This window comes from Histoplasma capsulatum (genome assembly GCF_000150115.1).
Source record: "Histoplasma capsulatum G186AR genomic scaffold supercont2.3, whole genome shotgun sequence".
In the NCBI taxonomy this organism is placed as follows: Eukaryota; Fungi; Ascomycota; class Eurotiomycetes; order Onygenales; family Ajellomycetaceae; genus Histoplasma; species Histoplasma capsulatum.
In genome coordinates, this window is record NW_025544803.1 from 177,095 (window position 1) to 202,718 (window position 25,624).

A 25,624-nucleotide genomic window follows, 5' to 3' on the forward strand; every position below is an offset into this window, starting at 1 on the left:
GTCACACTAGCGTACCAACGGATTTGATGAGTGATATATAAATAACATCTACGAAATCTTGTGGGCAATCCGGAATTCGAAACAGAGCCGTAATATAATGTTTATTCATCGTAAGTATCTAACTATCTAACGGAACACTGGATATCTACCACCCAAGGGATTCTCAAAATCCCAGAGAAGGAAGTGGGAAAAAATGAAAAAAAAAAAAATTAAAAAGCATCAATTTTCGACATAAGCATATTTCAATGGCGCAAATTCATCCATCCAAATAGACCCAGAGAGCGTTCTTGATTCATTATATAGGAAATTAATGGTGATATCGACTGCATTTAGAAATGCTTATACCTGTGGGTAACCATTCGAACCAAAGAATATGATACGTTGCTCCAGCGCGCCGCAACAGACCCTCGTTTGCGTCAATAACAGAAACTGAGAAAAGAGACCGATGAGGGACTGAGTCTTGGATAGAATGGCATACAACGATGTGCTACTCGAATAGCTTGTTGAAATACTTGTCGATCCGATTTCTGTTTTCAAAGAGATTGTCAACTTCCAAGGTTATGCCGAGGTATCGCTTACCGTCCTAACTCATCTCCAAAAGAACATGGATAAAATCAAGGGAGAGGGGATTCTCCCCCCCCCCCCCCCCAAAAAAAAAAAAAAAAAAAAAAAAATCCATACCTCGGTGGAGCCGGAACGAAGTTTTTCGTATACTCATCAATCTCCGCAACATCCTTGAATAAGTCCACTTCATGGGGCTTAAACCATTTAGTTTTCTTGGACAGTTTCCACCCAAAAAACAGCACTGGACATAACCCAATCATCGTATAGGAGAATAGGAACGTTGGTATACTCCAGTTCCCAGGTAAAAATACTGTATATCCCCCTACAAAAGCCATGATCAACGTCCCTGCGCAAGCATAATATGCAAGATAGGGTTGGAAGAAACCCTTGTACGGAAGCGAGTCGCGCGAAACACCCTGCGCGTCAAGAGCCTTCATGAATCGAGTGTACGTAAAAGCTACTGCGAAGAAATTGAGAAAGCTGCGAAGCAGTTACGAGGGATACGAACCAATCCAACACGACGGATGCTTCGTTAGAGACCTGCAGGAAGGATAGGAGCGCGATAAGCAAGACAAGTGAGACGCAGTAGATTGGCACACCATTCCTGTTGCATTTGGTGAAGATGCGAGGTGCTTTGCCTTCAAGGGCGAGACCGAACAAGCTGCGGCTGGCGCAGTAGACGTAGGAGTTTCCTGCACTGAATGCCGCCCCGAGCACCATTGCGTTGACGATATGTGGGAGAACTTTGATCTGCAACCTGTCCATGGCAACAACATAGGGGGACGCAGCAGCTCCTGGCAACCCTTTTTTGAAGGCGTCTGACATCGTCTTGTCGTCGTAGGGAACAACGATTCCCACGCATAAGCTGCCCAAGACGAAAAATGCGGTCAACCTATAGAAGACGGCGTTGAAAGCGCGAGGCAAGACATAACGTGGATTTTCTGTTTCTCCAGCAGCCATTGATACATAATCTGGCCCGGCAATTGTGAACGAGGCCTTGTGGATGGGATGATAAGTTAACGGATTCAGAGCTCTTACATCGAAGGGGACATAAGGACTAACTTACCAGAATCATACATTGCAGGAAGCCCAAGAACCGGCCGAGGTCACCGGTTTTATAGAACTCAGCAAAAGCACCAGGCTCGCGCCAGTGTCGGAATCCATATCGATCACCAAGTGGATTCCCCCCAAGCATGGTGACGAAAGTAAAGATGATGAGGCCGATGATGAGAAGTGCTTTACCCAACGCTAACCAGAATTCAGACTCGCCATACCACTTTACAGCGAAAAAATTGATGGCACTATTAGAATACTTAGCATTCAATTGACCCCAGAATTCTTCCATGACAACAATCAACTCGAGGGATATGTCGCACGTGGGAAGGCATACCCGTATAACACTAGCACAATGGTAATTATACCAGCGGCGGGGACGATATCGCTCCAGTAATGGATAATGACATTGCATGCCACGATCTCAAAAGGAACCATTGCTGCCTCGAATACAAAGAAGTTGTACCCAGTAGCCACACCGAAAGCTTCATCGACATAGCGACCAGCGAACCGAATAAACGGCGAAGATATAGGAAGATAAGTGACCATCTCTGCCATGGCTTTAATTGTCAACCAGCGGGAGCAGTGAAAATGGTTCCCTAAACTTTAGCTAAACTCTTGCGAAAATACGTATATTATAAATATATGAAATGAATAAGAGACCAAAAAATGAAAATTAGCATGGAGGAAGGCGACGAATAGCGATCCGAACCATATCAACTGTGATCCTCGTGAGGATGTTGGCAGTCATAAAATGTCGCATTGGGGCATCCACTTTTCAGGCATGTATGGCATAATAGAAAGTGCTCTAGGCAGGTACAGTACAAAAGCCTTTATTTCCGTGCCAGGAGGGAATGGGAACATCACGTAGGTAGAACGCATAGGTTGAAGGGCATCAAAAGCTTCCGGGAAGATCTTACAGATGGTGACCGCTAGGATGAAGGAAGACCTATTGTAGAAATGGCCATGAGACTCATATTTATGAGATATCGTTAATAACGGAGAACATAATAAATGCACGAGAAATTTCGTGTGTCTTTTCGTTTGATTTCTTTCCCCCCTAAGACGACCTATGATTCCCTTTTCGCTGCAGAGATATATTGGAGGCAAGCTTTCTCGCCACCTGGGTGTCATTTTATATACCCTGATTTCCCGTCTCTCGTCCTGGATTTCAATACTAAACCTCCCACGCCAACGAAGAAACCTACCTTTTACTCCAATGCTCCTCTCTCCTGGTTTGTTTCCCTTGCCTTTTCTGAGAAGGTATCCGATACACCAACAATAAAAAAGAAAAGAAGAGTGGAGGCGGCATTTTAAAGGGGACCTATGATTAAAGAGCAGGAGAAAATGGGTAGGCTTACCACAACGTGAAGGAAAGGAACAAACTTCCTGGACCACCATTCATCAACCCCTTTCCAATCTGTACATACAGTGCCGTTCCAATTGTGCCTCCAATTCCAATCAGCTGGATATGCCGCGGCTTTAGTTTGCGGTGGGTTTGGTCCTTGGAGGGCTTCATGGACTGGCCCTCATCGACGGAAGAGTCATCGTTTGCGACAGGGGACACAGGCTGGAGGAAGTCGGTGTAGGGCCGTTTGCGCAGTTCGCCGGATGGGAACTTTTCGAGATCCGCACCTCTGGCTACAGGTTGCCCAGTGTTTTCTAGAAGGCCCATATTGTTGTACTACCGACAACTGGCCAGAGATGGGAGAGGACGAAAGGTGAAATTATGCCGTGGCGAGGGAGATAGCAGGGGAGCGTTGGAATGGAGAAGAACAAGATGCAATTCCTTTCCAATGTTACATATGCTGCAAGTTTTGAGCATAGTCCGTGCCTGTCAGAAGGATCGAAACTGACAAGAAGCCGAGTTAGAGTGCATGAGGAAGGGGTGATATAAATAATTTTCACGTTCCCCCCTCAAATTAAAAACAAAACCAAAAACCAAAAGCGCGAATGCCGACAACCTTGGTCAACGGGCGGGACCGTTGAATTAACATCGGCCCCACCGATCCCAGGCGGAGGGGATTGGCCATCAGGCTCGGCCAAATTGGCAAACATCCCCAAGATCCACAGCTTTTTCCTTTTCGGGGAAAGACGACCCGTAGAGCTCCCGCCGTAGTGAATATGGCGTCATGATACGCAGATATACGGCATTTACATATTTCTCTTTTGCAGGGCCCTCAAAATATCGTCACGTCTTATGTCTCCTGTTGGCCCCAATTCAGCCCCAGACCCCTGTTCAAAAAACAAGATGTGGCAGAAGAAAAAGGGAGTTTTGAAATGTGCAATTGAGCCACGGCAGGTAGCCTATAAACTACATGGGGACATACAGCCGACTGGTCGGCAGTGGTGGTTGGTGCTTATTCTTCTTGGTTCGCCGATCCTTTTTAGTTCCCTCTTTTGGAACACCAGCAAGATTTTGTCCGCTTTACGTTCCGCAAGGAGTTGGGAATTTACGGTTAATTGCAATAAAGCTAACGGCTGTCTCCCATATGGCAGTCTTTCCTATACAGCTTTGGATCATCAGGTTTATAAAACTGGTGAGATAATGTTGGTGAAATTGTTTCTAGAATCCGATGTGCCTTGGCCCGGGAGGATCCTCGAACTAACAGTGCCACTGACGTCAGTTTCAGCAAGGGGTATCATTTTCGCCTGGCGTCATTGAGACCAACATTAACGTCATGTTCCAAACGGAGGTTAACTCATCCCTTGTCCAGAGTATACCCGACTGCTGTTCCGCGTAAGTCTCAGCCCTCATGTCTAATTCACCCAGTGATAACGTCCAGATAACTCTGGGCCATCAGATTTACCTTGCCAGACCATTGATCCGCGAGACGCCTTTAATTTCCAGGGGCGGCCTTTCCATCAGTCTATAAATGAAGCCCAGTTGAATAACTGTACCTCTTCCCGCATCCGCAAAATCGCTAGGATGTTTCTATGGCTCAAAGAGGTCTGGACATCTCAGGGCTTTCCCCAACGGAAGACTTTTATGTCATTCTCTTGCCATATTACTTCTCGAAGTTTTTTTGCCTAAATTTCACACTCTCCTTCTCTCTACTAGGCCTCGGATAATCACGTATTGTTCTGCAAGAAAATTTGGCATGGACATGTCAATTAAAACGGCCAGATAATCGATGATATTAATCCAAAATTAATTATGAGCCTGCCACTCGTGTTGCTGTGTCTGCCCGTCAAGCAACGAGAAGAAGGCGAACAAATCCTGATATCGGTGTTCTCGGAAGAATATCGGTATTGCTACACAGCCAGGAGTCAGTCACCAAGTTGGTGAATCGATGTCAAGATAATTTTCATGTAATATTTGAGCTCAACCCAAGTAGCAGTCCGCGGACCGAAGACTTAGAGAAACATTGAAGAGGCTGCGCTAGATTCCTTGGTTCTGGTCAGTTAGCTGACATTGCCAACCCAAAGGACTCGACCAGACTTGGTATTTAGGAACAGGCCGTTGCCATCAACGCGGAAGAAGGAAACAAAAGCAAGGAGGGAGATTCGGCGGAGAGTGAAGGACGAATGGGAGGTGCGTTCTCTTTCGCGAGCAGTGATTTCATAAGATCCAAGGCATCAACCACGGTGTTGGATGAAAACACGCGAATTGACCCGCATTTGAATACAAAATATAGAAGTAGTTGAATCGGCTTCCGTATCAGCATAGGAATGATAGCCTCTTGAAGTTTGTAGTCCTGTCGACGTCTTCATCAAGTTCTTCCCGATAACGTCCACAGCCAACGGCCTTGGCCCGCATCCACGTGATGGGCTTCCCCGCCAAAGAATAAGGATCCGAGCTTCAAAAAACCAATAAATAATTGCAGTTAGCCACTTCCTGCAGCGGAGCACCACAGCAGTGTCTATCTGTAACCAGCTCGGTCGGGGGACACTGGGAAACGACTATACCATGACGGCCAAAGGCGTTATGTCTAAGGAGGCAACCAACCTCGATCCGCCAAAATATGATCCAATTTCTGTGGAGGAACTGAGCAAATCGGATGGTATGTAAAATCACCACAGGCGTTTGTGAAACAGCTTACAGTTGCAGTCGCAAAATCGCCAATTGTTTCTTCTTTATCTTGCCTCTCTTCTTTGCGTATTTTGAGCTGTCACAAGAATGAATACTATCTACGAAAAATGAATTGAGGGGACTGATATCTGGCATACGGCATTAGGTACTGATCCCAACCGCGCTACCCTCGTTGCGATTAAGGGCGTGGTCTTCAATGTCTCCGGGAACCCGGCTTACGGACCGGGTGGTAATTATCACGGTATGTTTTTGGTGCCCTGCCTTTGTACAAGTATAAATTATAATGACATGTTCTGGATGGAGTGCTGATTCACATTCTTTCGTCGTATAGTATTCGCCGGGAAAGACGCTTCGCGAGCGCTAGCCTCTTCGTCACTGAAACCGGAAGACTGTAGACCGGAGTGGGAAGATTTGCCCGATAAAGAGAAAGCTGTCCTGGAGGAGTGGTTCACCTTCTTTAGCAAACGGTACAATATTGTGGGGAAGGTCGAAGCCGCTACAAATACCTAGGAATTCTCTGTTTGGAAATAGGTGCCGAGGGCGTGTATGAGTGGGTCAACGAATAGATACCTTTTAGCTTTTCTTTTCCACCATGTCTTTCGCAGTTCACGTTCGCGTCTGGGGAAGTGCGTAGGGCTTCTCCGTCTGTTTGATTTTACGAATATATAATACGGGTCATACTATTATTTCTAGTCCACATATACCTTTTCAACGTCTGTCCTAAGTTTCGTTCTAAAAATCGAGCTATAAAGTGTGTTGAGTGGGTATGTAAATTCAGATCAAGATATAGGCATGCCCTAACTCACAGTGAGTAAATTGGCATCGCTTCTGGTTGTCTTATTCTCACGATCTGTGATCTATATTAATGGGTATGAAATAAACAACGAAAGAGTGACAACAGATCGATCGCCCAATCAGTGAATGTCCGCGCACCTATCGATTCACTTCCTATTTTTTCTCATCATCCTCTTCTTCGCAATAATTCTATTTCTCTTCGCTATCTGGTTGTCCTTCTCAAGCTTGGTCTCGTTTGCATTATCAGCCTTGGTTGTTGGCATGGGATTTGCGTTCCCTTGCCCAGCGCTTTCGGACCTCTTCCGCTTCATTCCCTGCTGGGGAGGGAAGCTAGGTTTTGAAGAATCTTGACGACTTCGGGATGCCTTCATTTGCGTGCGACTTTGTTGACTTGCGCTATGGTCTTCATGATTTCGCGATTTCTCCTCCTTATCTTGCCTCCTCTTGACGACCTGCGCATTCTCGATCGCAAACTCAACAATGAGCCGTTTCTTCTTGTCGGATCCAGAAACTGCATGTCCGTTGAGCCATCTAAGTCCCATCAATGCAGAGCGGTGAGAATAGTATTCGATGAATCCATATCCACGGCTTCGGCCAGCTCCACTCTTCTCGTCAACCTTACTGCCCTCTTTACCTTCAAAGACGACCTTGGCTTGCTTGATGATACCCTTCCCTTTTGCCTTCCGCAACCTGTCCGCCTCCTTCATGTCCTCAGTACTTCGGTGAAGCTCCTCTTTCGATAAGGGCTCACGTAGACCGCTCTTCACGTCTTTCGCGAAGCCGACAACTGCTTCTCTCGCAAGCGCCTTAAGAGCCTTGGAATCGATGTTCCGAGGAATGTTACGAACAGATAGACGGGTGAGACTGATATGTAACATCGGGTTGCTTTTAATGAGTTTCTGTCGTTGTTTGGCGCTTGTTTCTCTCATTGCAATTTCTGAAGGGGAGAGTTGTTTGTAGAGGGGAGAATTAGACGGAATGGTACCCTCAGACAGAAGAAATAGTCGACGTTTGTCTTTGTCACGAGCCTGCCTACGCGAACTGCCTTCGGCCTCGAACTTAGCGGCCTGGGATTTGCTAACTGCGAGAGATAGTTGTAAAACCCGACCATCCATTGTATATTTTCCAGAAGGGTCCTTATTTTCGTCTTCGAGAACTGAATGTTTTATGGTAGACATCTTGGGTTTCGAATCTTCGGACCGGAGTAAATCTGTTCGTTTCGGGGCATCACGAAGGCAAGATATTGCGTCCTCGTTCTTCCAAAAGCAAACAAAAGCTGTTCCTCTCGGTCGGTCTGTTTCCGCGTCAACAACAACTCTGGCATATCTTAATGGTCCAAATTGAACGAAATGTTCATAGAGCGAGTCGTCTGTAGCATTAAAAGGTAGGTTGCGGATAAAAACAGTTGAAGCGTTTCGTTCATCCTCGACCTCCTCATCAATTTTTTTACCTGCATCTTCCTCATCTCCCTCTAAATCAGTCATAGATATATCATCTTCATCCTCCTCTCCTTCATCATCCTCTAGCCTACCATTCAATTCATCATCTGTTGAGGACTCATCTTCTTTCTCATTTAATTTGTTATCATTATCAGGCCCCTCCTTCTCTTTGCCTTTACCATCAATAACATCATCCGTATGATTTTGAAACTCGTCCCAGACACTTTTCTCCACAGCCCAATCAACGGCCAGAGTCCTTCCATCAACCTCTTTGCCGTTCACCGCGTTCAAAGCCTTCTCCGCGTTTTTCCTACCACGCAAGACCACGAATCCAAACCCAGAATGTTTAGTGCCTCTTTTCGGGATAACCGCATGTTTAACCTTGCCAAAACTTCGAAATAGGCTGGATAATTGGTCTGGTTCCGCTATACTCCATGGCAGATTTCGGATGATGAGTTTGGGCGGTTGAGCTTGGGTTTTTCGAATTTCTCGCACTTGTTTCAGGTGGGAAATAGACACACTCTTTCCCCCGTTTTCGTCAATCTCTCGATGGCGTGGCTCAGCGACTTCAATTTTGAGTTTTCTACCATCAAAATCCGAGCCGTTGAATTCCTCTAAAGCCTTCGCGGCATCTTCGTGGTCGGCAAAGGTGACAAATCCATAGCCTTTCGATTGTTTCGTCTGAGGGTCAAGAACAACGGTAGCATGCTTCAAGGGGTATGATTGCGAGAAGTACTCTGTTAAGCTCTCAGTCGTTGCGGACGCGGGGAGAGACCGCACAAAGAGTGTTCGGCCAGATTTGGGCTTTTGGAGGGAGGAGCCAGCCGCATCTGCAACCGTCTTAGTTTGCTGGTCTGTCGCTAGAGACCCTGCATCCTCCTGGGGATTTCCGCTATCTGATAGGCATTTTCTTTTGCGTGTTTCTGTCATTCTGGGAGGTTTTGGGAGCGATTTTGGAAACTCAGAATTGGAGAGATTTAGACTTTTTTTTTGCAAAATTAGGAATAATTTTCAGCCGCGCGTTTATCGCTTATTCAGTCATCTACCCGACTCACTATGAAGAGCCTGCACCTCTTAGGTAGGCATTAGGTTGCTCTCAACAGACCACCTAACAAAATGGATGACGACTTTGGTGATGTCCCAGACTTCGACGTGCTACTTGGACCTAGTAAATCTGACAAGAGCCTTCCGCACACTTCTGCACCAGAAAAATTAGATCAAACACGCAAAGTCCAGCAACCCAAACCCCAAGCACTCCCAAGCCGATCTAGTCCTTCCTCTATTCTGGTATCAGCAAGGCAAAGAGGAAATCCAATCCTCAACCATGTGCGTCACGTACCTTGGGAATATGCAGACATCCCGGCAGACTACATCGTGGGGAGCACAACCTGTGTCCTCTTTCTCTCGTTGAAATACTACCGTTTGCACCCGGAATACATTTACTCTCGAATCAAGGGCCTAGCGGGAAAGTATAATTTACGCATTCTTCTCACACTGATCGATATTCCAAATCACGAAGACAGTCTCAGGGAGTTGTCAAAGACGTCACTTGTTAATAATCTGACGTTGATTTTGTGCTGGTCCGCCGCCGAAGCAGGGCACTACCTGGAACTTTTTAAATCTTGTGAACACGCACAGCCGACGGCCATACGCACGCAGCAATCGCAGTCATATAATGAGAGTCTAGTGGAGTTTATTACGACTCCAAGAAGCATCAACAAATCAGACGCAGCAAGTTTGATATCAACATTTGGTAGCTTACAAGCTGCCGTCAACGCTCAGGCAGAGCAAATCAGTACGGTTCCAGGATGGGGGGAGAAGAAGGTCCAACAATGGCACGATGCTGTAAGAGATGATTTTCAGATACAAAGGACTGCGAAACGAAGTGCAAAACCATCCACCGATAACACCAAAGCAGCTATGATGCAGCAAGAGAATTTTACTTTTACTGAGGAAGAAAACGCATTCCTTGCTGCTCATAGCGAAAAATTCAGTCACGATAAGCCAAGCCAATCATCAGAGACCCCCAGCCACCGGATACACAAAAATAAACTCAACAGTCAAGATGATATGGAACGTGAAAATGATTCCTCGAAAGATGATTGGCCGGAATCAAACGCTCGCCCGTCAGGTCAACACGAGGAGTAATTCAATGACGGGGTTGTGACAGCCCTCGATAAGCTTCGAGAACATGGTGATTGAGGATAATCACCATGAACTAGTTTCATCGGTGCTGAAAATTGGATCGCGTTCGGGTTGAACGGGTTGACTGGCACTACTTTGTTTGAGTTTGAAACTTCATATTAGATTAATAGTGATATTATTCCGTCGACATTAGAAGCTGCTTCGGAGATTTGGTGCAACAGAAGGGGAAAGTGCGTACTTACCGCTCCAGTCCGGTTGAAATACCATTGTTTGAAGATATCAGTCAGTGCGCAAATAAGAAAGGCGAAACGAGGAGTTTGCACAGGAACCGATATCCACAAGTACTAGTACTTGTAAATCAGATAGAGGCGGGAAACTCAGAGAGAGAGAGCCATGAAATAGTTTCTAGACAGTTCTCTGCCAGCATTAAGCCCCGTATCGGCCATATGCTCTTACAGCATTCTCCTATATTATATCAGCTATCGCTATCTAGCCATGTAGCTCTATCCGGTAAACCCGCGAAAAAACGGCTGTTCGATAATTATCTCGAAAGGCCAAATACAAGTAACATATCTCCACATCCTGGTGGGGCTAGCATCTTCACGTGACCATCCCCGCAGCAGGGATAGCCTAGTATTTTTATACCTTATCCTAGTTGGGAAATCGATCTTGAGCTTCATACTGGCTCAAGAAAAACAACCTGGCATCAGAAATCACTATCCTGCTCTAATCACATCGGCTTCCCGCTCCTTTTGCCTGAGTGGTGAGTACTTTTCCCTGCATTGGGTGCCTTCATTCCACGAATAATCATATGTCAAGATCTTCGTTGGGCCTTTGATCCGCGTTTAATTTTTTTCACCCGATCTCCTCTCCGGTGTCCTTACCCAATTAATTAGCTTAAACGCATTTTTGCTGACACTTGGTTACCTGCAAGATGGCATCATGGGGAAAGCTAGTGCCACGGGGACTGGCAAGGGAAAGGCCTCTGATATCTCGTCCGCTTTAGGTGACAGTGATCATTTCAGAGTCACAGACTCGACTTGCGCCACTTTATCCACTCCGTCCACCCCCCAACATATGTCGCCGAGTTATGCAGCGAGATCAGTTTCCAGCAAGCCCCAAGGAAGCTCCAAATCTTTCGAATTTGTTTTGGTTACAGACACAGAGTCCAGAAAGCAGGTTCGGCGTCATGCGATGCGACAATATATGCGCCAGCGGCGCCTTGACGGCATTGCACGACTTGAATCAAGCCGCGCCCAGGTTAGAAGTTGGAACGCAAATAGTAACTCCGTCAGGGGAGCACCTCTCTCAACGCAGTCATCGAGAATTGAACCGCTAGATGACAATGAGAAGCCAGTTGATACTAAAGATACTTCGAGTCATGATGCTGTCGTTCCACCTGAACGGGACATCTCGAAACTGCAATATCATGAAGATATGGTTGACAATACTAATGAATATATGAATACGTTCCTCCAAGAGGTTTGTTCATCAAATCTTAATGTAGTACCGGCTTCAGGATATCTAGATCCTTTCAACAGCTATCCGTTAAAGTTGACTAGAACTGATCAGAATCTAATACACCATTGTAAGTGGTCCTGTCTCTTTTTCTGGCAGATGTTGCATGCTCACATTTATGCTAGTTGTCACCACATACCCCGTGATGATGTATAAAATGGGTGATGCGTACCAAGACAATCCAATCAAGGCGATATTCCATCACTTAACCTTGCAGGATCCAGTCCCTTTCCAGGCGATGCTAGCCATTTCCTCAAAACACCTAGCGGGTGCGGCGGGCCAGAATGAGTCGGTTCAATCACTCACCCACAAAATGCGAGCTTTGAGGCTACTAAACGAGCGCCTTCAGCACGACGTATGTGGGAAGCATGATGGTACAATTTACGCGGCTGCAACTATGGCCGTGATCGAAGTCAGTATTGCATCCCTGTTTTATTCCAGGCGATTTTATTTTGCACCGCTGATCTATTACAGAAATGGTCCAAGGACCTAACTGTTGAACGCATGCATAATCAAGGAATCAGGCAAATAGTGCGACGACGAGGTGGTATGAGTGGTGTCAAGGCCAGCAGCCCATTTTTGGAATGTGTCTTATATTGGTATGTACTTGACTAGAAGTTCTCTTTTCTCTCAAGTTCGTCCGTCGTTGAAATTGCTGAATAATCTTCATAGGGTCGATTTCAGTAGCGCTCCAAGGGCTATCGTGGGGGCTAATCTTCCATGGACTGGCAATATTCCAGACACAGTACCATCGACTCTTCCCTATTTGTCCCCTGAACTTCGTATTCCTCTGAGTTCATTCGATCATTCTATGGGCACAAACCCAGAGGAAATATCGAGTGTATTGCGAGCATGTGAAGATTTCCTGACTTTCTTCCGCTCTCTCGATGCGTTGCAATACTCACTTATTACCAACGCCCTTCCTAGCCCTCAAAGTTTTCGTCAGGGTCAAGACTTTCAACCACCAAGACTTAATCTTTTTGGCCCATCAACACCTCTATATTCTATTCTTACCACGCTCCCTGATTATGACCATGGAATTCGTGACGTTCGCTATATCGACGAGTATTCTTGCATGGCCTGTCTACTGTATCTCAACATCGCATTGTATGACCATTATATAGCCTCGTACAATTTTGACCATTACCTCGAGTGGGTCACATTGGAGCTCAAAAAGATCAATCCACATTCAACCCCTAGCATCTCATCGCTGCTGTGGATATTCTTGGGACACGGGGGATATATGTCAACCGGACCTTCAGATAAAGGAGAGAGAAGTTGGTTTGTATCACGAATGTTGCGGGTAGCCAAGAAACTGGAGTGGAAACGATCTGGGACATTATGGGACAAACTACGCAGTGTTCTTCTTGGATTCTTAACGTCGCACCAAGAATGTGGAATCGGAAGAGACGTGGTGAGCGAAGCAGAATCTCTCGCCCGCCAAAACCGTCGTGGCTTGCTCTGGGATGAAGATGAAATGCGGAGAGAAATCTTAGGACCTCTATACACCGGACCTCCGGTTTATTCTATCGCTTCCACCTGTGCAGACCACATACTACAGCCATCAACACCTCCTGGTGACGTATCATCAGGTTTGAAATTGTCATAAATCAAGCGACCAACTTTATATTTTCGCGGTTCTCCATTCTCAGCATGCTATCATCTTTAATTTCACTATCAATATGTCAGATGTTTACCACGTGAGGGACAGCGGTATGACATGTATAGTATATTATATTTGATCAGCCTTCTTGTTCTATAGCATTTTTATTCGCAGGAGTCCTAAAGCGACACCACACAAAATTGTATATGCTTGATGGTAACTAGCAATTTGATTCCCCTGAATATTCTCCCAACCTCTCCTTCTAGGATTCCATTATAATACCGGATATCTTCAAGATTTGTTTATGCGAGCTATGTTTTCTCAGTTATTTTTACTTTTTATTTTTATGTATTTATCTTTTATCCTATCTTATTGTATTGTAGTTATTTATCTGTTTATATATTTATGGAGTATTGTTGCCAGCCTAGATGCCCACTAAGATATTGACAGAGCTGCGCAGCTCGCTACACTGACAATTGCAATTAACCAACCTTCCACATCCATATAACTTGCATATTTATTTATTTTGGCATTACGTTGTAATTAGGCCAATGTCCGCACCGCCGGGAATCATGGTTTGGCGAAGTATTTATTCGATCTTTTCTTTCAAAACAATAAGGCCCTGTGCTCCCCTTTGTGTCATAGGCTCCACGAATGGTGGTCGGTTTCTTTTTACGATTTGAGATCCGACATTTGCATTCTTCTTCGTTCAACACACGAATTTCAAATTTCAAGGATTTTGGGTTCTCCTTGCGAAAGGGGGGAAGGCAAAAGACCTATGCATTCTTGAGGCTTCATCCCTTAATTCCCCCTTGTCTCAAGTGTGCTAACTCAAATATAGATACATTCCTTTGACCCTTTCCACGGTGCAATTTAGGTCGAAACAGATCAAAGATGATATAGGCTACTTACTACTCTTCACAAATTAAATCAGTCAGGTATATGACTTTCTATCATGTACTACAAGCCGCAATCGCTCGGGCGAACATAATGAGATATATAACAGCTGCATGTGACTTGTATAGATGAATTCCATGTAATCCACAGCTGTCAATAGAGAATAATCATATAGATGAAAAAGATGAATAACACAGTAGTAGTGTTGTAGAGTTAATGTAGAAGCACTAAGTGAGATGTAATTAAATATCAGACAGCTCATATAGAGAATATAGCAATTACAATCAAATAACAAGCATTTGAAATATGATGATTTACATCTATCTATCTATATAATATTCAATCAATTACTGATAGAATTGAGAGTGCTAGCTAGATAGCTAGCTATCTATTTATCTCTCTATCTTTCAATCAATATAACTGCTCAATATTCAATCAATCTCTATAAGAATAAACATCATTATCTAGCTGCTTATCTATCTGACAATGCTGATTTATTAGATGACTATCTGAATGACTATCTGTCTATTTATCTGCTCATCTGCTTGAATGAATGATATCTACCAAGGGTATATACTGATGATGATAGCTAGCAATTATATGTAGAAATAGCGATGATAGCTAGCAATCACAGAGCTGGCTGGATGGATTTATTAGGCCACTAGGGCAAAAGAGCTCAATCACCACCAGCGCTATGGTGATATAGAGGGTACGAATCACCCAATCCAATCCCCCCATCAGGATTTGATGGGGTGCACGTGATATTACATGAGGTCACGTTACAGTGCATTTTGCACAGAAAAGTTGGTTTTTCTACAAAGGCCGCTGCGAAAAGTTTTGTCCCACGCTAAGAATTTACACTGAAATATCCTTACTAGTATATGGAATCTCCAGGCCACACCACCTGGGATTTAGGCAGTGAGCTAGTGGGCAAGCTAGAATGATTGGCCTCTATAAGCCCCCCCTGTGACTCCCTATCCTTCTCATTAAGAGATGGAACAGCAATACTTAACATCGGTATCAGTATTTCAGCTCAAATTATTAGCGCAAGTCAAAACTTTTCGCAGGAGCCTCTGTAATAAAGAGAGATCCTTGGGGGATGATATTTTTTTTGGAAATATATACATGCAGGAGGCAAAGAGCCCAGAATGGACACAAAATGAAGAACATTTTAATGCATTATGAATTCTCATTTGTATAAAGGAGGCAGAGGCTACTAGTAATCTAAAATTGCGGTACAGTACAAAGATTCTAAAAAAAAAAAAAGGAAAACAAATAGGGGCAACAATATAACAAAACAACTAGAGAAAATATTTCAAGCGACCCAGGGTCTGATTCTAGAATCCATTATCCCTCCTTGTGCGGAACCTTCTGGTCTAATGACTGTGCCAAACACATCTCATAGTAAATCCCCTTTTTAGCCAATAGCTGTGCGTGCGTCCCAGATTCCAAAACCTTCCCTCGTCCAAATACAAAAATCACCGTGGCGTTTTTAATCGTAGACAGACGATGCGCAACCGCCACCGTCGTCCTACCCGATGACGCCTTTTCCAAGGCCTCCTGAACCACCTTTTCTGAATCAGTATCAAGAGCAGACGTCGCTTCATCAAGTAGGAGCAGTTTCGGCGCGCGAATCAGCGCGCGAGCAATCGCGATACGCTGTCTCTGACCGCCGGACATTTGCGTACCGCGTGAGCCGCAAAGGGTGTTGAAACCGTCAGGGAGGGAAGAGATGAACGTGAATGCGTTTGACTGGCGGGCCGCTTCCTCGATCTGTTCCTGTGTAGCTTCTGTTTCTAAGCCCATTGCGATATTGTCGCGGATGCTGCCCTGATACAGAGTCGGCTCCTGTTGAACGAGCGCGACTCGCCGACGGTATTCGCGAGGGCATAACTTGGAGATGTCGTTCTTGTCGAATTTGATGCAACCGGAACTGGGGTCATAAAAGCGTTCTAGAAGGGAGATTATGGTAGATTTACCACAGCCGGATGCTCCGACAAATGCAGCAAAAGAGTTTGGTTTTATCTGCATGTTCATTCATTGGTTAGTTAGGCGTTTGGCTGCTAATGGGAAATGGTATAAACTAACAGTGACGTTTATTCCGCGAAGGACACGTGCGTTTGGGCGTTGCGGATAAGCAAATTCGAGGTCTTCTAATGCAAGCAAACCGTCACCATCAGGCTTCTTTTCGAGATCCGGATCGGCTGAATCATCATGAGCTTGGATTTGAGGTTTGAGGCTCCGGAGCCAAAGCATGTAATTCCCCGCGATGTGGGCGTTTGTTATACCTTTGAGAGGATTCAGCTGCCGTGTCCCTTACAAAATTAGGAGAGAATGATATCAAAAGGGTTGACTGACTGGTTGTGTATGAGAAAAACTGAGCGGCAGCTTGCCCGCTGAAAACAACTCCGACGAAGACAATGAACAACTGGTTCATAGAATATTCCCCGAAAGATACAAGGCGGCAGCCATACCTAGATAAACACTTGCTCAGCCTTTGCAACTAACGTGAACGAGGATACGAGGAGAGATATTATAACGCTTACCAGAATCCAAGACACATGACAAGGAATTCAATCGATTGCGCCAGACTATACCAAAGCATCGTCCATACCACGTTCCGTATGGAGCGCTTAACAATGCCATTCATACTGCCATGATACTTAGTGAGAATATAATTTTCGAGTGCCAATGATGCCACCGTTCTGATAGATGAGACGGCTTCGCTTGCAAGTGCTGCGCTTTTCGCAAACCGATCCCCCGTGAGCGATTCGAATTTCATTTCAAGTCGGATGCGAAGATACCCGCAGATCAGCAAAGGTGGCAAGCCACCAAATATAGTAACTAGTCCCAGTTTCCATCCCACAATGAGTGCAAGGATACAACTTGAAGCCAAATTAACGATTACGATTATCATTAGGGGCATGTTAAACCCCAAGAGCTCCTGGAGTTGCGTTGGTTTGGTGGTCAAGTTGGAGGTTAGAGAACCAACAGCATTCTCTGGCTTGTCGAAGAATTCCATATCCTGCCGGAGGATTGTTTCGAAAATTTCTAAACGAAATCGGTGGTTAACCACCTACAGATAGGGCTTTAGTAATGTTCATACGGAGAGATATCTCTATTTTAGGTACAACGAACCTGGGCAATACGGTTTGAAACATATCCAAGCAGAAAATAAGCGATAAAGTTTCCAATTGCGACCATAAAAAACATGAGGGAGAAGAAGTCTCCTCTGTCTAGCATAGCAGAGCCTTGAAGTGTGAATACCGAAACAAGGCGCGAGAAAAGAACTGCCTGGGCAGGATACGTTAAACCTGTTGTCGCAAGCTATTAGATCAAATCTTCAAAGCGTAGAATGGCTTAAGTACTTACCACCCGCGATACAAGAAATCACGACAAGAACGTATTGAAATTTTGTCCCCTTTTGCTCTTTCAAAAATATGTACAAGCATTTTAACAGACTGTGCTTCATCTCATACAGTGGGCGTTCAGATCCGTCCACGGTAGCTTCCGTAGGTCCCACGGCAGATCTCGTAGTCGTTGATCGGAGCAATGAGACACCGCCCTTCATTGGGGTAGTAGATTCGGCAACTCCAAGGCTGTCTTCTCCTGGTTCCTCATCTACTTTGCCGCCAAGATCCTGAGCACCAACAAGATGTGCATACGCACCACCCGCAGCGACCAATTCATCATGAGTCCCTTGTTCAACAACCTTGCCAGCTGACATGACGGCAATATTATCCGCATTCCTGATAGTAGCAAGCTTATGGGCTATAACGATGGTGGTGCGGTGTTCGGAGACTTGGTCAATCGCTCTCTGAACAGCTTTCTCAGCGTGTGGGTCCAGAGCACTAGTTGCCTCGTCAAGGAGTAGGACTTTCGGATTGGAAATTATACTCCGAGCAATCGCGATGCGCTGTTTTTGTCCTCCCGAAAGCATACTTGCTCTCTCCCCAATTTCGGTGTTGTAACCCTGCCAGCTGTCTCAGTCAAAGCTACAAATAATTTTTATCTTGTGAATAACCTTCTTACCTCCGGCAATTCCTCAATGAAGTCATGGGCGTTTGCTAGTTTACAAGCGTTGATGACATGCTCCATTTTTTCAGATTCTGGAATATCCGCCGCTTCTGTTCCAACCAGACCGTGGCAAACATTTTGGAAAACTGTTCCATTGAATAAAACGGGTTCCTAAAATAAAATCAAAAAAAAAAAAATATATCAGCGCAAGTTTTAACTACACTTCACATTGAAAGGGGTTTATACTTGTTGAACAAGCCGGATCTTCGTCCGAAGCCAATGTAGATTTAGCTGATCAATGTTCCGCCCGTCGAGGGTCAAGGTGCCACTCGATGGGTTATACCAACGCTCAAGAAGTGCGATTATTGTGCTTTTACCACACCCACTGTGGCCAACTAATGCAGTTGTTTTGCCCGCAGGAATATGAAGATCTAGCCCGCATAAAACGGGAAAAGAAGCTCGCGAAGGGTACGAAAAGTGCACATCCTTGATTTCGATGTCACCGTTTAAGTCCGTTGGGCGAAGGCCATCCCCCGATAAGGGATCGATCTCGGAATGGCGATCTATCGTTTTAAAGAGTTCTGAAGCAGCAGAGGCAGCTTTACTAAATGCTATAGAATGGGGGGCCATTTGCGAAATTCCAGTCGCCGAGATTATGATCGAAAACAAGACTCTAGATTCTAGGTTTAGAAAAGGGGTGGAAAGAAAAGAAGTTGACGGAAGTAGGGGAGACTTTACGTGACTATTTTCCCGGAATTTTCAATTTCCCCTTTCGCAAAAAGCCTGACCCCCTGCCAGAAGATCAGGCCATAAGCGGAGTAGGTACAAAAGAATTCTGTTGAAAACAGAAAACCATAATTTGGAGATTTTCTGTTCCCTTCTAGGTGCGCAAGCTGCAGGTAATCATTGTATGATTTCGCCAAACGTGGATGCGCCCAGAAGGCTTGAACAGTCTTGATGCTGGAAAAGGCTTCTTCCGCCAATACGCCAGCTTTGGAGTAGAATCCTAGTATCGTTGTTTCTTGCTTTGTATCGATGGCAATGCAAATCACCATGGCCGCGATTATCACTGGTATAATGCATATTCCGATGAGTGTTAACTTCCACTGGACAACGAAGGCTATGATAAACCCAGAAAAGAAGGTCGAGATCGCCTGAATGGTCAGGGCGAGTTTCTCAGCAATTCCCTGGTTGACAAGATTCCCGTTTGTTGTTACATGCATCGCAGTAGCCCCTTGGTTTGAGGAATCAAAAAAGCTGACATCCTGGCGAAGGGTTTTCTCAAGGAAATCGACCCGGAGAGCTTTAGTAGTTCTTATTCCAGCAATCGTAATAGCCACCTTCAGGATGTCAGTAAGATCTAAGTTCGAATGTGCGCGGATATGTTCGTACCGTAAAGATATAAGTGAGAGCAAACTTGCCAGCAAAGAGATATATGAAATAAAGCCTTCCTACAGTTAGCCCAAATATGATTCCCGATTTACAGAAAAGTAAGGACTCGGACTCACGCAAGTCTGTTCACTTCCGAACGGAAATGATCTGGTGCCCCCACTCCTGTAGCGAAATCCGTAATAGTAGTTACAAATCCACCAAATACCAGTGTCATCGATGGCATGGCAGCCCCAGCAGCGAGAGCAGTGACGAAGGAAACCACATAGAGAGCCCAAGCGGTTGAGTCTGTATAGGAAAACACCCGCTATTGTTTTTGATTCCACATTAGATCTAAACAAAGGTCCGCATAGAATATCACGGATGCTCACCAGCAGGTCTCCAAATCCACCCTCCTCCTTGGTCTTGCTGTCAGTGCTTTGCGTTGACGCCGGCTTTTCTTCAAGCGACGACATGATGTAAAGTTGCCACCAGTCCGTTGCTGAAAAGGGTCGAGCATGGGTTTCCCATATCCATATAAATATATAAATTTCTATCTCATGACTCTCTCCTCCGTACCTCGAAGTAAGCTAGCTCCGACAGCCCCTACCTTTGCATCAGGCATCATTTTTAGCTTTTTAGTCAGTCACTCGGGCGGGATCCGAGGACAGCGAGCAAGTGTGGTCTCACCGGCCCAGATGACTAAACAGGGATTCTTCAACGGCACCAAGGAACGAGTTCAACAATTCCAAATGCGATTAGTAGTATTTGATAATTCAGAGTGTTCCTTGGTTTGTCTTGATCTTGTCCTGGTCTTGCCTGGACCCTGCGACTTGCCCAGGTCGACATGGTAGATAGCGCGCTAAGCGGAAGAACAAAGTGTGGGACGTCTAAGTGGTTGTATTAGCATGCAGGCAGCTGAGGCATATATGTGCGGTGCGCTAGTCCGTGATAGGCAGCCTAGGGCCAACACCTCCCCTCGGACTAGCAGCCGTACAGATATCTATCTATCTAGAAATCCTATTATACATGAAATCAATCAAATCAAGCTATTCTTTATATCCTTTTATCCTTCTATCCTTCACCCTTTCGGCATCTGTGAGGCTTCGGTTCGTGGTAGTAGTATCGATGTTTGAAAAGTTCTTTGATGGCAGTGGTGGTGGTGGTGGTATTGGTGGTGGTATTCTTAATGGCCAATCTCATCATGGTGGTTCTTATAGGAGGTTCTTTGATGGTTTTCATTGGGGGTTCTTTGGTGATTCTTGCAGGGGGTTCTTTGATGGTTGGTTCTTCAGAGGGTTCTTCAGTAGATGGAGGAGCAGTGACAGTGGCTTGTGTAGCCAGTTCCATCTCATCCTCCCCTTGTTTGATATCCTCTTGATCTCTTGACAGAGAATCAGAGTTTTCAGCTGATTTTTGTAAGGATTTTCCCATCCTTCTATCCCAATATTCATTCATTCTCTTCAGACATTCATCTTGCTTTTTCAAATATTCATCTTGCTTTTTCAAATATCCCATCATCATCTGTATCAAGATATCGGTTGTTGGTGTTGGGCCCGGTGGCCCAGGGGTAGTGGTAGGTTCGTATTCAATATCATCATTGCTAGCTGGGGTATCCATCCCCATGGTAGCTCGAGTTCTAGGAGGCATTCTCCCCCCTATATCAATCAAATTTTAATCTTTTTCCCGCGATCAAAGCTCTTCTAGCCTTCGTCAGGATCCCTTCTGCTGATCAGCGTAGCAGTTCGCGAGACGTTAGATGGGCAGTGGAAGGTTTAATAAAAAAACAAGCAATCCGGGCTATAACCTGTGGGACGTCTAAGTGGTTGTATTAGCATGCAGGCAGCTGAGGCATATATGTGCGGTGCGCTAGTCCGTGATAGGCAGCCTAGGGCCAACACAAAGCCCCGCCAGCCCGGATGGATGACTCAGCTTCTCCGCCAGCCCTCAGTGGCCAATCAGCGCCCCCAGAACTCCGCCGACCGCCGTGGCGCGTGTGGCTCTCGGCATCACCGTGCAGGGTAAGCGCGGGACCCGCGGGACCCGAGAGGACGGATCCGACCTAGGTATGGGCCTGACATCACAGCTCTACAAAGCAGCTTGAAGGTTGGTGTGGCCCTTATCAAAACCCACATTGAAACATCAACCATGCGTTGACTCATGTCGAAGGACTCTCAGTGACTGGGCGAGCGAGAGCTAACTACTGGTGCTAGTAGCTGGGTGACCAAACTAGCTAGCTTCCTTGATTGGGCCTGGGGCCTGACTGGAACCATCCCATGCTGGCTAACTTGTTTTTGATACAATTTCCTGGCTTCACCATCAGAGGAAATGGAAATCGACAGAGACGATGTGCAACATTGGCAAGAGCCTTCCGCATCTCGAGCGGTATGTACTGTACAGGCTGGAAATTTCCCTACATCTCCTGCTGACACAATTGAGCACATAGTGCGACAACTGTCGTATTCGAAAGGTTGGCCGATTCAGCACTTGCTTCGTTCCCATAATATAAGTAGCATTCAAAACATCTGCTTACATAGGTGTTTTGCCCCCGAAGATCAAATGCGATAGGGGGTCCCCCTGCTCCAACTGTCGAATTGCAAAATCTGTTTGTCGAACCTCTCCACGGGTCAGGGAACAGCGGCAGAGGGTTCTGATTTCACATCAATAGTATGTCGTTCATACAAAAATTTTACCTTTCGATTTCCCAGCCGTTGCTGTAACCAAAGAAACTATTACCCAGCGATGACTGACTGACGCTTCAACAGTGAGAAGAAGATCGAAATCATAGACCAGCGCCTCGCGGGGATTGAAAATCTCTTACGTGATTTCACCGTCAATCATGGCAGCAATAACAAGTCTCCATTGCAGCAACAGGAGGAATTGCAGTCCCGCATTCCTGGTTCAGATGCCTCCCAGGAAGAATGCAAAGAACAGAAACAACTCTCGTCATTGGCAGCAACTCAACCTGGGACAACACCAGAAGCAGAACCCCCCTCTAGCAGCAACACCAGCCCGGGATTTCAAGGGGAACCGTCCACGACCGCACATTCCGCGTACGCCAGCGAGTTGTTTGAAAAGGTGGTGGTGAAAACGCCCCTTGCAGAACATAGTCCGGAGATGATGAATGCGCTCGCCGCACTGAAGGATATTGTTGAGAGACAGAAGCTTCCTTCTTCTATCCATACGTTGCGTTTTGCGGGCCAGAAAGCGGCGTCCACCAATGTCGATTTTTCGAAGTTGGAGATGCCGCCGCTGAATGTGGTGCTTGCGGTGCTGAAGAATGCAAAGGGTGCGCTTTCGGATTTCCTATCCCCAGTTTTTCTATTTTTCTATATCCTATATATATTTTCTTATATGGCCATGCACGTATGTGCAAGTCAAATGAAATTACTAATTGACATAAGAATCCCACCCATTCTTCCTCCTAAACCTCCCCTTCCTCGATCTCCCTACAATCACCAAATTCTGCAAGGACTTGTATTTCTGTACTGAGGAGTACACCACCGCTCATTTTGCTATCGTAAACTGCTCGCTATGTTACATGTTCGATGAGTTGCATTATTTCTTACCAGGCTCCCACCACCAAGTGGACAACCTCCGCTGGAACGAACAACAAGCACCACCACCGCCACCACTAGCATCCCTTACGGCAGAAGATTTTGCCCACTACGCCAGCATGTGCCGCTCGAATTTCGAAACCGCCATCAACACTTTCGATTTATTCCTCCAGCCGTCTTACGAAAATACCCAAGCTCTAGCCCTAGGAGCCTTCCATGCTACGGAGGCTTGCAAACCATCTCTATGCTGGACCTTCACCAGCGCCGCAGCTCGCATGTGCCAGAGTCTAGGGTATCACCACAGCGTCTCTGGCCCAGGCGTCAGTGACGAGGAAGCCTATCTGAAAAAGTCGCTATTCTGGTTCATCTACGTTCTCGATAAAGATCTGACATTGTTGCTTGGTCGCAGCTCGACGCTGCAAGACTATGATATCGCCCTTGAATTCCCAGGCCCACCGAAAGACCCCAAATTTGGCCCCTGGTTCTCGATGTATTCGGTGTGGGTGACATATGCGAAAGTTGCAGCGCAGATCTTTGAGAATCTATATTCAGTGCGTGCATTGTCGGAGAGTGCGGAGGTGCGGACGGAGAGGACCTGTCATCTAGCATTGGAAGTAGAAAATTGGAGAGCTGCATATGTTCCCGTGCGTTTCCATCTATCCCCCGTGGGTACTCGACAAAAACCTGATCGAGCTCCTTTGGATTGCTTACCAGTTAAAATATACTAAACACCTGCATCCAATTACAGTTAGATTCAACGCTCACAGCGTACCACGCAACCTTCTTCCGCTACGCCACCTCCATGACCGACCTGTGCTACTATCACCTCCTCACCCTGATATTCCGAGCGAGGCCCGCACCTCCGCCAACCCACGAAAATCAACGGCAGGATCCGCACCAAAAACCCACCAGATCACACACCGACCTTGATCCCGCTTGTGTAAACTCCGCCCGCAGCGCTCTCCGCCTGCACCAGAAATTTATCATCGACTTCCGCAATGACAGCGAGTACCTTTTCCAGGGGTACATCGTCTGGTCCCTTCTTCACTGCCCTTTCACGCCCTACCTAGTCCTCTTCACGCACACAATCGCCACAGCGGACCTCGACGACCTAAAACTTCTGGAGGAAGTTTCCAGCTCGCTGGAAACCGCGCGACATATTTCTGAAGCGGCGGATAGGCTCTGTAAGCTCTGCGCGGTGTTCTATCAGGTTGCGCGGTTATATGTTGATGTCCGGATGAGAGAGGGCGCAGGTGAGGAGCAGCTGTACCACCAGCAGCAGCACGCGCAGGGTGTTAACGTGGACGCCCACTCTCGTGTTAGCAGTAATGTTACCTTTGATGCTGGCGCTGGCGCTGGCCCTGGTGTGCCAAGGATTGACGATGCGACTGCATATGCTGGTCAGCAGATGGACCTGCAATGGGGCGCTGATGAAGTTGATGGTTATCTGTGGGAGCTGGGTTTCGGGCCTCCAGCTGGTGGAATGAACAATAATAATAATAATAATAATAATAATATGGGTAGTGGTAGCAATACCCTGGGTGCAGTATCGGGCCAACAGGCACCAGCCGACGGTGGAGGTGTGGGGGAGATGATGCCTCCGACGCTGCAGGATTGGTTTCGTGGAAATCAGTATATGATGGGATTACTGGAGTCTGATATATAAAAAGGATCTCCCTTTTTTTTTTTTTTTTTTTTTTTTTTTTTTTTTTTGGCAGTGGGGAGAGTTTTCACAGCGGAGGAGGGGTGTGGAATAAATGACTTTTCCTCCCTCAACCAAGAAGAATAATGCAGAGTCAATTCTTCCTTCCGTGTGCTCTCTCAGTTGCCTCAGTATCCTATCTATCTAAATAGCTCACGGAACCGTACGCCACGGGGAGGGAGGAGGGCGACAGGTTTTCTGCCCCGATGAATCAACCTTATGAGACCAGTAAACAGCCTCCTGATTTCTCCATCCTACCATCGTACTATTTATTTATTCATTACAATGTAGGTCTTACACGGTAAGTCATGGAGAATGGATGGAAAAATGGGATAAAAAGCCCGTCTTACAATAAGATCTCCATTCACGTAACACCATATACGTATATGTAAGAATGTCTTGACAAAACCTATATCGACTGGTTTAGTCTTAGCAGGAGGTATTATAATGCAATGAAAATGAACACAACACAAGGATATAAAAACTAGAACCGCAGTTTCATCATCGTCGTCGTCATCGTCGTCATCGTCGTCGTCGTCGTCGTCTTTCCCTTTTCCCTTATTTAAGAGAAGGAAGCGAAAAGAACAAATGAAAGGGATAAAGATAAAACGAAAATGATAAACATAAGACCGGAACGGAACAGATGGCGTGGGAGCTGGAACAAGGAAAGGGCAATCAAGGCAAGTACCTGGAGGAGGAGATCACAGGCATAACAAATGGGAAAGCCCCTCGGCCATCTCATTCCCTTCCCTCTGATATGGACAATCTAAATCACACCACAACAGGATCTGCGCATATGCGCAGAGAGGGGGTTGATCAGACATCGATGCATATATTAGGACAAACATGATCAGGTATCTATCATCTATATCAGCTTGCATCTTTGTTTCAAAGAGTCAAATTCACCCAAAACTTTGTTTAAAACAAAAGGGA

General features: G+C 45.9%; 7 protein-coding genes across 7 annotated transcripts; 4 read left to right on the top strand and 3 right to left on the bottom strand.

The window, feature by feature from the left end:
* Window positions 1-219: 219 nt before the first annotated feature.
* On the bottom strand, window positions 220-3,292 carry HCBG_02236 (amino acid permease; the record flags this gene model as incomplete). Its single annotated transcript, XM_045429285.1, has 7 exons — window positions 220-286; window positions 682-1,044; window positions 1,073-1,560; window positions 1,631-1,865; window positions 1,955-2,177; window positions 2,538-2,566; window positions 3,048-3,292. 7 exons carry the CDS (start codon window positions 3,290-3,292, stop codon window positions 220-222), a joined length of 1,650 nt encoding a protein of 549 aa, XP_045289180.1.
* A 2,235-nt stretch (window positions 3,293-5,527) lies between these two features.
* HCBG_02237 (uncharacterized protein) lies at window positions 5,528-6,160 on the top strand (the record flags this gene model as incomplete). The annotated part of the gene is made up of 3 exons (XM_045429286.1): window positions 5,528-5,621; window positions 5,796-5,891; window positions 5,982-6,160. 3 exons carry the CDS (start codon window positions 5,528-5,530, stop codon window positions 6,158-6,160), a joined length of 369 nt encoding a protein of 122 aa, XP_045289181.1.
* Window positions 6,161-6,591: 431 nt separating this feature from the next.
* Window positions 6,592-8,814, bottom strand: HCBG_02238 (RNA recognition domain-containing protein-containing protein; the record flags this gene model as incomplete). Its single annotated transcript, XM_045429287.1, has 1 exon — window positions 6,592-8,814. One exon carries the CDS (start codon window positions 8,812-8,814, stop codon window positions 6,592-6,594), a length of 2,223 nt encoding a protein of 740 aa, XP_045289182.1.
* Window positions 8,815-9,000: 186 nt separating this feature from the next.
* HCBG_02239 (mating-type switching protein swi10) lies at window positions 9,001-10,032 on the top strand (the record flags this gene model as incomplete). Its single annotated transcript, XM_045429288.1, has 1 exon — window positions 9,001-10,032. One exon carries the CDS (start codon window positions 9,001-9,003, stop codon window positions 10,030-10,032), a length of 1,032 nt encoding a protein of 343 aa, XP_045289183.1.
* Window positions 10,033-10,971: 939 nt separating this feature from the next.
* HCBG_02240 (uncharacterized protein) lies at window positions 10,972-13,390 on the top strand (the record flags this gene model as incomplete). The annotated part of the gene is made up of 4 exons (XM_045429289.1): window positions 10,972-11,617; window positions 11,673-11,959; window positions 12,022-12,146; window positions 12,220-13,390. 4 exons carry the CDS (start codon window positions 10,972-10,974, stop codon window positions 13,154-13,156), a joined length of 1,995 nt encoding a protein of 664 aa, XP_045289184.1.
* A 2,004-nt stretch (window positions 13,391-15,394) lies between these two features.
* HCBG_02241 (multidrug resistance protein) lies at window positions 15,395-19,908 on the bottom strand (the record flags this gene model as incomplete). The annotated part of the gene is made up of 12 exons (XM_045429290.1): window positions 15,395-16,072; window positions 16,136-16,335; window positions 16,406-16,521; window positions 16,594-17,123; window positions 17,186-17,361; window positions 17,420-18,020; window positions 18,080-18,235; window positions 18,311-18,737; window positions 18,803-19,404; window positions 19,457-19,511; window positions 19,573-19,760; window positions 19,825-19,908. 12 exons carry the CDS (start codon window positions 19,906-19,908, stop codon window positions 15,395-15,397), a joined length of 3,813 nt encoding a protein of 1,270 aa, XP_045289185.1.
* A 1,443-nt stretch (window positions 19,909-21,351) lies between these two features.
* HCBG_02242 (fungal specific transcription factor domain-containing protein) lies at window positions 21,352-24,655 on the top strand (the record flags this gene model as incomplete). The annotated part of the gene is made up of 5 exons (XM_045429291.1): window positions 21,352-21,453; window positions 21,756-21,817; window positions 22,198-22,721; window positions 22,837-23,633; window positions 23,738-24,655. 5 exons carry the CDS (start codon window positions 21,352-21,354, stop codon window positions 24,653-24,655), a joined length of 2,403 nt encoding a protein of 800 aa, XP_045289186.1.
* Window positions 24,656-25,624: the final 969 nt, after the last annotated feature.